Here is a 12455-nt window from a genome sequence, read left to right on the forward strand (position 1 = left end):
TTACTTCATATTGGTTTATTTTGATATTAAATACTGACATACAAAAGGAGGCAAAACAGAACCCCAGAATCATAACCATACGAGCTTCTCCAACGATATCAGTCACTTCAAATTCTGTTTAAATAGAAACAGTCCTCAGAAGGTATTTCTCAAATAAGCGTTACTTTTGCATGAGTACTGTGTTTGCAGAATACCTATCCCTTAAAAAGTAAGAATAGGTAAGGTAAACCATGCTAAGAAGAAGAATGTTTTAAGATCTACTCCCAAAATTTGTAGTTGTGCCTTCATATCCCTAACAGATGGCACACAACTGAGCTGAGGTCTGGAACGTCGAGCATGTGGTCTAAGGATGGATTCATGTGACCGGGGCCAAAACCCATCCAGAGTAAGCATTTCTCCAGCTGCCCAGCTTATTGACAGTGTCATGGCCTAAAACATAAATATGTATTTTGCTTCCCTTCACCTATGTTGAGCTGGTAAAAAATAAGACCAGAACATCATCACCACCTTTTATAACCACAGCATGAGCATAACTGCTTTGACACAAACAATAACAGAAAATGATGAATGTAAGCTTTGTTAAAGTGGAGTTTATATCAGAGCTAGCACAATGCAAGCTTTGATTTCACAGGCACATATCTAATGTGATCAATAAATCTGTGAATCAACTCAAAAAAACCCAAAACAACAAAATAGGGCCAATCATCCTGGGCGTGTCCTGACAGCTTTCAGCTGCTTTTTGATTGATTGCTGTTAGTCGGGTTCACTCTGTGAGATCACCACAGAGCTTAGTTTCCCTCCAAAAAGGACAAAAGAAGATGCGAGCTGTACATTCATAAAACACTGTCTTTGGAAAAGAGCAATGAGCAAAGTGCTAAAATTAAACATTACTCAATAAACACATTTACAGTGTGCAGTACTTACTTTACTACTGATGTAGTTTTAATTTGTGACCCCAGCACAAGGTCTCTTAATAAAAAGGCATTTGTACAAAGTAGACTGAAACCACACTGATGTTCACAGCATGGCAGCCAGTTTTTGTCCTGGGCTAACATGTTTTAAAGAGACGTCACAACTGTTTGTTTTAACAGCGGCTTAGCAGAGGTTGGATCAGAGACAGCGGCCCCATCTCAGTTTCAACATCAGAACCTACGCCTTCATACTGTCTGCTCCAGTATAGGGTAGGTTGTGGTTATGGTGAGCTAGTCTTACAACTCCAAGATGAATTAGAAAGAACTAGAAATTGACTGGAAAACGTCTAAAGAGCAGAGACTCGACCATACGCAGCAGCTATATGTTTGTAATAAGTAAACCAGTTCATCTGGACCATAGCTACTCTATGAGGAACTACTGGCCAATAAGTATGCAGCTATGGTCGTGTTATGTGTCAAATATTGCCAAGTATGTTTTCAATTCAATATTATTTGTATGGCACCAGTTCACAACTAGTTGCCTCAAGTGAGTGTTTTAGAGGACAACCTACTTTCAACAGGAAGCAATTTCAGGCAGAAATGAGTCCTGGATGGTGCCCCATGTGCTCCCGAGCACAGTGAATGTCACTGCAAATGCCTTTCTGCATGTTTGCTTTGAAGATACAAAGAAATGAAACAACATGCCAACTAAATAGTCAGCGAGTGGCTCCTTGTTCACACACACACACTTATTTAAAATATCCAAACTAAAAGAATTTAGATTATCGGATTAAATTATTGGGGTCACAGGGTCACATCCCTATCAAGCATGTTATTTTATGAGTAACAAGTCACACTTGAGGTTATTAAAAAAAAAAAAACAATAAACAAGCAAACAAACAAAAAACAAAACATACAAATTCTGCAATTATTCAGTGGTTCATGCACTCGGGATGAGTGAAAGCAAAGACTTGACTCATGAGTTCAAGAAACCACCATCCCATTAAGTTTTTAAATAATTGAACTCCCGTGTTTTAATTAACATATTTCCATGGCTTCCTGGAGAGGAAATCAGATTGTAAACAAACATGATAAAAGTGGCAACACAGGTTAAATGCACCAAGTGTATGATTCAGACAGGCTCAGGGTCAAATATCAGATTCCCGAATTACTGAGCTTCAAGAATCAGCAACCCCAATGGAAAAAAGGCTTGTTAGGTTCTTTATCCCGACTTCCAGAGAACAAGCAAGAAAAATGAAAAATATTACACTGACCTTAAGGAATATATGTATTTAATTAGAGACAGAATTGAAAGAGCTGAATCCACTAAGCAGTCCGGAAAAGGAGGCCAGTGATGTACAACAGAATCAGGAACTGGTGGAAAAGGAATTTTGAGCTATCAGAGAAGGAATGGTGTTTGCCAAATTATAGGTTGAGTTTGGAGATGACAACTGTGGAGATGCTAAAGGGCTGTAAATGGGCTTAGCAGAGATGGCTGAAGAAGGGGAGTGCTGAGTAGCAGTAGCTGTTGTTGGAGAGTCTGAGCTAACCTCATCCCCCTCTTCTGAGTCCCACACCTCACTTTGCAAGTACTCTGCAAACAGGGCCTTGGCTCTTTGCAGCACTCTGCTCAGGTTGTGGCGTCGCACAAGGCGATCAAAGTGCATGGCTAGCTCATTGTAATCCAAACTGTTCTTGATGATATGGTCTCTGTGCTCCAACAGGATGGACAAGCACAGGAACAGCATGAAGGGGTTGCCTTTACCAAACTCTTGAGGAGGTGGCAAGGAGCACGGCTTGATGCCAGTGGTCTCGGCTTTTAGAGAACTGGGCGTATTAGCAGCGCTGCTGGGGGATTTGTTGCCAGGTGAGAGGAGACTGTTTGAGTACAACCTGGAACCAGACAAAGATGTTCCTCTTCCAAAGGACAAAATGGGTGAAGACAGCAGGGATCTGTTTTGAGCAGTAGAAAGAGAGCTGACGGATGTCCGTGCAGTGGGGGTTGTGGGTGAACTGATGCGTGTACTGCTGGGCAACTGAGTAGAAGAAGCTGACACGTTTAGGCCAGTTCTTGGTAAGGCCTCACTTTCGTTGCTCACGTATGGTGATGTGGACTTTGGAGGAGAGTCTGGAGAAACACCAGGCCAACTCGATGGTGACACTGAAGACATGGGAGAGACAGAGGAGCCAGTTTTCCAGATGGGTTGGCTGCTTGGGAAAAGAGGTGGAGAAACATCATTATCAAAATTTTTAAACAGTGGTGTTTGCTCTCCCGTGTCCTCCTCAGTGTCAGTTGTGGATTGGCGCCTCGGGATGCTCGTTATCGACTCTGAAACCACCGCAACCTGTTGACATGGAGGATGCTGTTCAACCTCCTCCATATCAAAGCTGTCTTCATTTCGGGCAGTATAATATTTAAACTCCCCAAAACTAGTCTGCCTCTCGAAGGGAGCACCTTTCAAATCTGTCTTTGCCATGGTTACCTGAGGGATATCACACTCGTCACCCACATTTGCTTTGTCCGAGCTCACGCTTTGCCTGTCCATTTCATCAGCGATGGCATTTATGTTCATGTCTGCTTCTTCTCTTGAAGGTCGCAGCATGTGCCGTCGACGCTGCTTCTCTTTTTGTTCCTTATCTTGAAAGTAGTCCTCAACCGTCTTGTCCTCAAAGTTGCTGAACATTGTTTCGTCGGCTTCCAGAGGTGGCCCCAGAAGCTCCACTTCAGTTTCAGGAGGATCTGGGGGCAGAGAGCTCCAAGTAACTTCCAGCATCCTTAGAGCATCATCAAACGCAAACTCTCGTTTAAGCTCCAGAAGAAGCCAACGGTAGCAGAAGAAGAGGTCGTCAGCTCCTCGGGACACTAGGTAAGAGTAGAATTCAGGATCGGAGTACTGCAGGAGGAGCTTCAGATGCTGGAACTTAACAGACATGAGCTGCCCGTCTGGCCGGAAGTTTCCTTCTAAGCGTTTCATGATGCCACAAAAGCAAATGAAGGCGTGTGCCTCGTTGTCCATTACTGCAAGTATTGGGGAGGCAATGTCACTCATGCCTTGACAGTAAGATATCTGGAAAAACAACACAATGGCAAAACGTTACAAAAGATGACAGTTTGCACAAAGAACACATTTCTATATCACGTTATATGTCATGTCACAATCATCAAATGTATCATTTAAGACTGTGGTCTTTCTTCCTTAAAACAGCCGACATTAAAATACTTTTAAAGGAATCAAAACTGGATTGCTTTGAGCAAACCATTAGAAAAGCTAAAGTCATGCAAATCAGTCTTTTCTTAAAGAAAAATATCAGCCTTGTTATTTTGTCTTGGTTTGTTCCTTTTCTTCTCATACGTGCCGTCACTATCAGACTCTATCTCTGTAACGGGCAGAAAATTGTGATTTTCTTTTGATGGAAAACTTCTCTGAGGAGATGGAGTTATTTAGTTAATGAACTTTAACAGTGACAAAATAGGTTTTAGATGAAAAACAGCAAAGGTAAGACAAAATTCATGCTACTATTTTTCAAACTCGAAGCGTGGTCTGGTTTTCTTTTGCTGCTGGTTCAGTGAATTTTGGTCGGAGCGTGATGAAACTTGCAGTTTTGGAATCTGCGAGATGCCGGCTTTCAATGTTACGTACTTGTCTGTGACTCTGCAAACAGGGAATCCGTGCTTTGTGTTTATGTCATTTGTGTTTACATGCTCTTCTATTTGTTTGTTGAGCTTTTAGCCAAGATTCTGGCGTTTCTGTGGATACAGAGGGTTAAGAGATTCAGACTGCAGGAGAAGATTTGCGTTCCAGACAATGCGCCAATACAAACCTGTGGATGAGTGATGGCAAATGTGGTGAGCAGATCTGTGAGGGCAGTCAAATGTGGACTATCCTCAGAGCCTGCATAGTATGGATGAGCTCGATCCGTCCTCAGGACGTCTTTGAGAACATTTCCACGGATAAATTCAAGGTCCTCATGACTAACCCGGGTTGTCCACTCTCTCTTTAGCTGGTCATACTCTCTCGTCTTCCTCTTCATGTAGTCCATTCTCTCCTGTCCGCTAAGTCCATCTGGATAGACATTCAGGAGGTAACGCCAAACCACCTAACCCAACAGAGGACAACAGAGGAGTTAATTCTTGAGAAATGTAAGTCATAAAATACAAATTCTATAATTGCACATATATGTTCTTAATTGTCCTTCAAGTTCCATCTTTTCATCCAAAAATCGCAAATGACTGAACGTATCAGTTCAAATCTGGTTGCAAGCTGGCTGACTGTTAAAACTCTCAGCCAAGAGGGAGAGCTAGGATAGCAGGATAGCTAGAATTAGCACGAGAATTTGTTCAGTTTAAATAATAACCAGAAATAATAACCAGATTATTTTGTTTAGAGCGTACAAGGTGCTCATATACAATATTAATCAAACACAGGTGCTAAACCTTCCGCAGCGACGGCTCCACACCCCCATGGTAGATTCGTAGTCTGAGTTCCTCAGGCCGGGTCAACTGTCCCTGTCCGTTAAGGTAACTGTGAAACTCAGCGTCACTTAGAGGGGGCTTGAAAGGCTTGATCTCCTCCCCATAAGACCAGCTGAAGGCCTGCTGGACCTTCGACAGGGTCCGGCCCACCTAAACAGAATAGAAACAGGTGCATAAGCAAAAACGTGGCTCAGAGAGTGTGGTTAGGTTAAACAGAGTGAGGAAAGGTAAAGGAACCTGGGACAGTAGAGACTGGGTGAAGGGAAGAGCTGCAGATGCCAAGGATCTAGTCTTCTCTGTGAGAAGCTGCTCAGAGCCAATCACGTCTTTGGGGCTTATGATGTCCCAGTCTTCCAAAACAGGGCCTGCAGTGAAATAAAGACAAGCAGATTTAACAGCAACAGTGTTTTAGCCCTTCCTGTGTCACGTTTTGATGCCTGGTTTCAATTTGAAAGAGGTATTCTTTGTTGTAATCATTTCTCTTCTGCAAACAGACTTTTAAAAGTTTGGATGTGATGGGCAACAAAATGTTCTACCACAGACTGTAGTTTTGATCTTTAAAATTTATATTATTTACATCATAAATTAGAAATCTATAACATTTTTGCTTTCAGTCTTGATTTAAGTTGCTGGTGTTCTTACTGTCCTCAGAAGGTTTTATATCCATCTTGAGCTGCAGAAATGGTCTGGCTGCACTGACAAACGCAACATCCAAATCCCAGTCAGAGACCAGAGACATATACATTTCAGCCCCGCTGCGATCGCGAGACAGGTAACCAACGCTGAAATTTCTCTTCCTAATTCAAGAAAGATATTTAAACAATGTTAGATAAATTCTTTGGGCACTTCTCTGTTTATAAGTCTGTTTGGCCATTCTGACTATTCTTACCCATTCAAATCAAAGGCTCTGATAAGTATGTGCTGCAAAACCTCCAGCGATGTTATCTGGGGATCAACAGCAAAGGAGCGAAACTCCACAGGAAGTGCCCCATCACATTTCTGGGAAAAAAATAAAAGAATAAATAAAAATCATATTACAATCTCATCACTGACAAACAAGTAAACATACAAACATTCTTGGTGTGGTTAAACCATGGTAGGAGAATAAGAGATACAAACCAAGTCAATGGGATACTATACCACCCTATAATAAAATAAAAAAACAATGCATTGTTACTAGACCATAACTGTAAAATAATTATAAAACAAAATATATAATAATTCGTCTATTTGAATGTAAAGCATACAAAACACATACAATTAATGGAATAATGCTCCACATCATCCTCTGTTGTTGGGGGGTTGCCTAGGGGGTGCTACAGTCTCTCAGGGCAAATTTGTCCTGGATGAGGGGCCAGACAAAGCACGATTAAGTCGACCCCTATGAAAAGAATAGAAATCAAGGGACTGTTTATTCTATCTGCAAAAGGGTTACTGGGGCCTCACCCTGAAACCAGGCCTGGAGAGGGAGCTCAAAGGTGAGCGTCTGGGGGGGTCGGGCCTTATGCCATCTGTGCTGGCAGGCACAGCCCAAAGAAGCGTCATGAGACCACAGTCATGGAATGTAACCTCTGTGGTGAATAAGAAGCCTGAGGTTAACAGATACATAAAGCTACAGTAGCCTCACTTCAATGCACAGCTTGGGGCTGGACTCTGTTCCGGTCTCAGTGACAGGTGGTAGGCAGGTATGGGTATTCTTGTATTCTCTCACCTTGCTGCCAGTATGCTGGGGTTTTTGCTGGTGGATGAGATGATTGCTTCCCTGCACCTTTGGGTCGGGGAATAGGTCCTGACTGTCATCTGTGCTTATGCACCAATGGACAGTTCAGACTAGCCAGCCTTCTTGGGGTCACTGAGTGGGATGCTTTAGGGTGATCCATCTGGTGTTTCTGTCATCCTACTGGAAAACTTCAACGCTCACATGGGAAAAACAGTGTTTGCAGATGATGTGGACTTGGTGGTTGCCTCCAGCTTGCACTAAAGCGGTTTGGAGCAAAGTGTGAAGCAGCGGGAATGAGAACAAGCACCTCCAAATCTGAGGTTGTGGTCCTCAGCTGAAAAAGGAGCACGACCAGTTGAGGTGGTTTGGGTATCTGATTAGGATGCCTCCTCGGCGCCTTCTGGGTGAGGTGTTCTGGGCACGGCCCACCAGACGGAGGCACCAAGGCAAACCCAAGACATGCTGGAGAGATTACGTCAATCTCCTTACCATGTGTGGAGGGTTTCAACCCAAATCCAGCACCTTGAGATTGTACACTAAGCGGAAGGAAGGAGGCAGAGGGCAAGTGAGTGTCTGAACCACCGTCCAGGATGAGACAACAAACATCCATGAGTACATCAAGAAGTTGGCCACAACTGACTGTGTGCTTAGTGAACAGCTCAGGCAGCAGAAACCTAAGAAAGAAGTGGAGCAAGAAGAACCATCATGAAGGAAAGGCCCCTGTATGTACCACCGGCAGATAGACGAAGTGGCTGGAAATCCTACCAGTGGCTGGACAAAGCTGGAGTGACAGCACATAGACACTAATCATGGCAGCACAGGAACAAGCACTGAGCACATAGAGGCTGGGGTCTGTCACACCAGACAAGACCCCAGGTGCAGGCTGTGTAAAGATGCCCCTGAGACAATCCAGCGAATAACAGCAGGGTGTAAGATGCTAGCAAGCAGGGCATACATGGAACGCCATAACCAAGTGGCCGGCATAGTATACAGGAACATCTGTATGTCCTGGACGTCACAAGGTCAAAATTGGAAACGCCCCCTAGGGTGGTTGAGCATGACCGAGTTAAGATTCTGTGCGACTTCCAGATACAGACAGATAAACTGGTGATGGCTGACCAACCGGATATAGTAGTGGTGTCCAGCAGAGCGCAGTACTAGGAACAGCAAAGATACCGTGCAGGACCCTTGAGCTCCCAAGACTCTGGTAGAGGAGTCGAGCTTGAAGGATGAAGGGATTTTTTTTCTGGTTTTTATATCAATCAACATTATTATTTGGTTCAATATTTGAATACATTTTGTTCAAATGTGCATTCGAATATTAAACCTTTTTGATATCTGATAATGTGATAGAAATAATGTGTAGAAACTAGCTTTTTAGTTTCTACACATTCTACCCTACTTTTATTTATGCAACTATAACAGTATTATGAATTTCTTTTGTGTCACAAAAAGGCCATTAATTTAACAGTATAATTAAATGATGCAGGGTATACAGTGTACATTTCTTTCCTCTGCATGAAGTTTGTCATATTATGACCTTTAAACTTTGAAGTATTGTGCAACATACAGCAAAAAGGTTCGTAACATTATAAGCTGTTATGTCTTTGATGCAGATAACAATTGACACAACAAAAATGCTGGTGCACCTGTCCTGCCACGGCATCCCCGGCAGACTTCCCACTGGGCTCTCCAAATCACGGACAAAGAGTTTCCCTCATTCTTGATTTTTAGTTCACAAACACTTCTTCTAATGACCAGCTACTCCTGAAATTTTGGGGTTTTAGCTCTTTATGCAGTGAAGGTACAGGAGGATAAAAATAATTATCGGGCAAAATGTCGTCGGTTTGTTAAAATAATCTCATAAAGTGAGAACAATAAATGTATCATCTTCTGTTTGTAACGACAGTCATCTTTCAGTTTTGCACTAAAGTAAACATCGCTACTTCCACGTCTCGCTGTTTGTAATGGAGGCGGAGTCAACCGGACGTGCTCCCGACGCAGGGGAAACAAACACCGCCGGGGATACCTACAGGCACAATACGCACACATTTTCTGGGCAGGCAAGTGACGTCAGCTCACCTCTGTGACAGCCCGATGTTTGCATTGGATATTGTCAACGTGTTATGACCGATAACCGTGTCAGGTGTACATTACAGGTTTACTCAGTGTAAACTGACAGGGACAATGACTGATCGGCATCGAGAAGAAGCAATTCTACCGAAAACCCCCAAATAAATAGAAGAGGCCCCCTCTGTTATGGCACAATGCTAAACATCCAGTTTACGGAGTGCATATTTTCGATGTTTAACATTAACGCGGGAGCGTGTCTGTCTAAACAGTCAATTTAACATATGCGATAATATGATTGCTCGCTATTAGCAGTCTTTGGCAGCCTATGTGGAAGTCAAAGAAACCATCATTCTCCCACCTTGACTTTGACACGAACAACACCCCTCTCCTCCTCGCCTTCCATCGTAAAGACTCCGTTTCGGAAAAGGATGGTTCGACCGAGCTTTGTCTGCTGTTTGTTTGCTTTTCTATCCTGACATGATGGAAGTGGCTCCAGCCGAGTTCCTATGCTTGACGATATTCTGCTGATTCTTTTTCTTCTTCTTTGTGTTCATTGGCTGTTGACAAACAACGAATTGGTGCATTACCGCCACCAACTGGTATGGAGTCTTCTTCTTTGTGTTTAACGGCGGTTGGCAACCAAAGTAAAGGAGCATTACCGCCTCCTACTGTTCCGGAGTATGGGTCAGACAGTGAGTTTACAATTTGTATCAAAACAAAAACAAAAAAACCCTACACTCTTTCATAAACACCTATATCCTTCAGAAACCCCACCAGTTCCCTCACCTGTGCCCTACTACCAACACACTCTTTAGATTAAATTCCCCAATTCCCCGCTCCGTCAACCTATTCTGCTGAACTGTCCTCTCCACATCATAACCCTTGCACCGCAGTATTACATGCTCTACTGTCTCCACCTCCTCCTGGCACACTCCACAAAGCCCCGTCTCATGTTCTCCTATCATCTGTAGTGTTTTATTTAATGCACAATGTCCCAGTCTAAGCCTGGTAATGACCACCTCATCTCTCCTATTACCCCTATACAACCTACTCTCTGCCACCTCCTTCTTAAGATGATACAATTGCCTGCCCGTACTCCCTGAATCCCACCGCTTCTGCCATTCCTGAACAACCTGCCTCCAAACAATACCTTTTGCTTCAGATCCACTGCTTGTAATTGCCATCTCAGTCCTATTTTTAGTCAACGCTCTTTTTGCCAACCTATCCACCTTTTCATTTCCACTGATCCCTACATGAGCTGGCACCCAAAGAAAGTGAATATTGCCACCACAACACCTTATCCTTCTTATAGTCTCCAGAATAGCATACAGCATGCCCTGCCTTGTCTTCGAACAAAATGATTGTAGACTTGAAAGAACAGCTGCCGAGTCAGAACACACTACCACCTGCCTGATTTTTGAACACTCTAAACTGGTATGGAGTATGCACCGGCATATCATATAAATGCATTTGTCTAAGATAATAAAATATTGCTGATAACTTTTACTTCCTGAGTTATTTCTAAGTAAACCGATGTGGGTGGTTTCATGGCCAGAGAGGAACTTAGGGAGAGTAATGAAGTACACAGCGTGTGAAAAACGGTCAGTTGTGAGAACGACAGTATTACCTGCAGATGGAGGCAGTCAGGTAGCAAAATCCAGTGCAATATGGGACCAGTGGCACTTCCAGGTATGATGCAGCAGACCAACTGGGAGAGTAGGAGAAGTTTTGTTTTGAAGACAGGTGGCACAGGCAGACAGCCACTCAGACGTCTCTGAGACTTTTGTTTGTCTAAGGATTCACATTATGGGTAAATGTTGCTACAATGTTGTCTGTATATGACAACATTGTAGCAACTTGAACTTTGGCTGGATGACAGGTGAATTTTGACATGCGTGGCCAATGTATATTCTAAGACTGGACAACTGAAGCAACATAAAAGACATAGAGAAGCCGAGGCAGCGCTGAAGATGTTTTCAAGTGGTTAGCTCTGGCCAATCCAGAACTGCTTGGACCTTAGCTGGGTTGGCTCTGATTTGACTCTTCTCAGAGCTGTAGCCAAGGATGGAAACATTGTCAGCATGAAATTGACACATGCTACCTTTACGCATCTAACTTGTTTTCTAGGAGCTGCTGGAGGACTCGACAAAGATGGGACTGAATAACACTGAAGAAGATGCTCAGTGTTATTCAGAAACACTGCTTTCAGCTCAGTTTCATTTTTATTTATACAGCACCAAATCACAACAACAGTCGCCAAAAGGTGCTTTGTATTGTAAGGTAGACCCTACAGTAATACAACAGAGAACCCAACAATCATATGACTTCCTGTTAGCAACTGCTTTGGTGACAGTCATCTGGAATATTTTTTTTCATTCACTGCAAACTCCCCACATGAGTTTTATTAATTTATTCTGGTCTGTGTGTATATGCAACCTCAAGCCCAGTGCTTGCTTGCTCAGCAAATGCTGTTTTGAGCAGAGAAACAGGGACTCCTTAGTCATTGTTCTTGGTGATTTGACTCAGGGAAACCTCAGTCAGGAGTTCCCCAAATACAACTTATTAACTTCTTAAGTCCCTCTTGCCCCTGGGAACAGGTTAAGTATGATGTGACACAAAGTCTTTTTAAATACAGACATCAGTCGTAGCTTTAGAAACCTCAGAATCTCAGTCAAAAGCTCATGAAAACATTTTTGTATAACCCTGCAAAACAGCCGAACAACTAAAAGAGCAGGAAATCAAATTCTGCAAAATGACTGAGATGGCTTGGCCAAAGTGGCTGAAGAAGATCAGGAAACAGATGCTGTCCAATGTAGCAGGTGATTTATTTGCAAACATTGTGACAAAAAACATTTACAAGAATCAATAACTCAAAAGCTGCCTTGGACAAATAAACATAACTAAACTTAAACCAACCAAAATGAATCTCACATGCACACTGACCTGGTCCTCGTCTCTTGAACAACTAAGTTCTTCTGTTTAAATACTCTCAAGCTATACAAACAAAACTGCCTCCAATGGGCTAGTCCATACAAATAGAATACAGTCATCCATGTAAGACACATACATGAGACTAAATATTATAATCATCCTCTTACTCACTTTTCACCAGCAACAAAACACACACTTCTAAAGTGTACATTACATTTTACAATAATACATACAACACTAAAGCAAACAAAACCCTAAAATGCACTTCTATTAAATGACAACAGTTTTCTTCTCTCTCTTCACCTTGTCCCTTTCTGTGAAGTCAACAATAAACAGGAAGCTATAA

The 12455-nt window shown here is 42.8% G+C and overlaps 1 protein-coding gene across 3 annotated transcripts; it reads right to left on the minus strand.

The window, feature by feature from the left end:
- On the minus strand, positions 1–9759 carry tbc1d25 (TBC1 domain family, member 25). Of its 3 annotated transcripts, XM_040003739.1 has the most exons (9): positions 9537–9759; positions 7097–7641; positions 6832–6956; positions 6275–6384; positions 6028–6182; positions 5623–5750; positions 5347–5535; positions 4734–5009; positions 1–3979 (listed from the first exon to the last, which is right to left on the minus strand). In XM_040003739.1, the coding sequence occupies exons 3-9, from the start codon at positions 6928–6930 to the stop codon at positions 2279–2281; spliced, it is 2658 nt and encodes an 885-aa protein (XP_039859673.1). In that variant the 5' UTR covers positions 6931–6956; positions 7097–7641; positions 9537–9759; the 3' UTR covers positions 1–2278. The 3 variants fall into 3 exon arrangements, with proteins under 3 accessions (XP_039859673.1, XP_039859672.1, XP_039859674.1); XM_040003738.1 differs by having other exon boundaries at positions 6832–7641; positions 9537–9758; XM_040003740.1 differs by lacking the exons at positions 6832–6956; positions 7097–7641 and having other exon boundaries at positions 9537–9757.
- Positions 9760–12455: the final 2696 nt, after the last annotated feature.

The sequence above is a fragment of the Simochromis diagramma genome, unplaced genomic scaffold, assembly GCF_900408965.1.
Source record: "Simochromis diagramma unplaced genomic scaffold, fSimDia1.1 OVJJ01000466.1, whole genome shotgun sequence".
NCBI lineage: Eukaryota > Metazoa > Chordata > Actinopteri > Cichliformes > Cichlidae > Simochromis > Simochromis diagramma.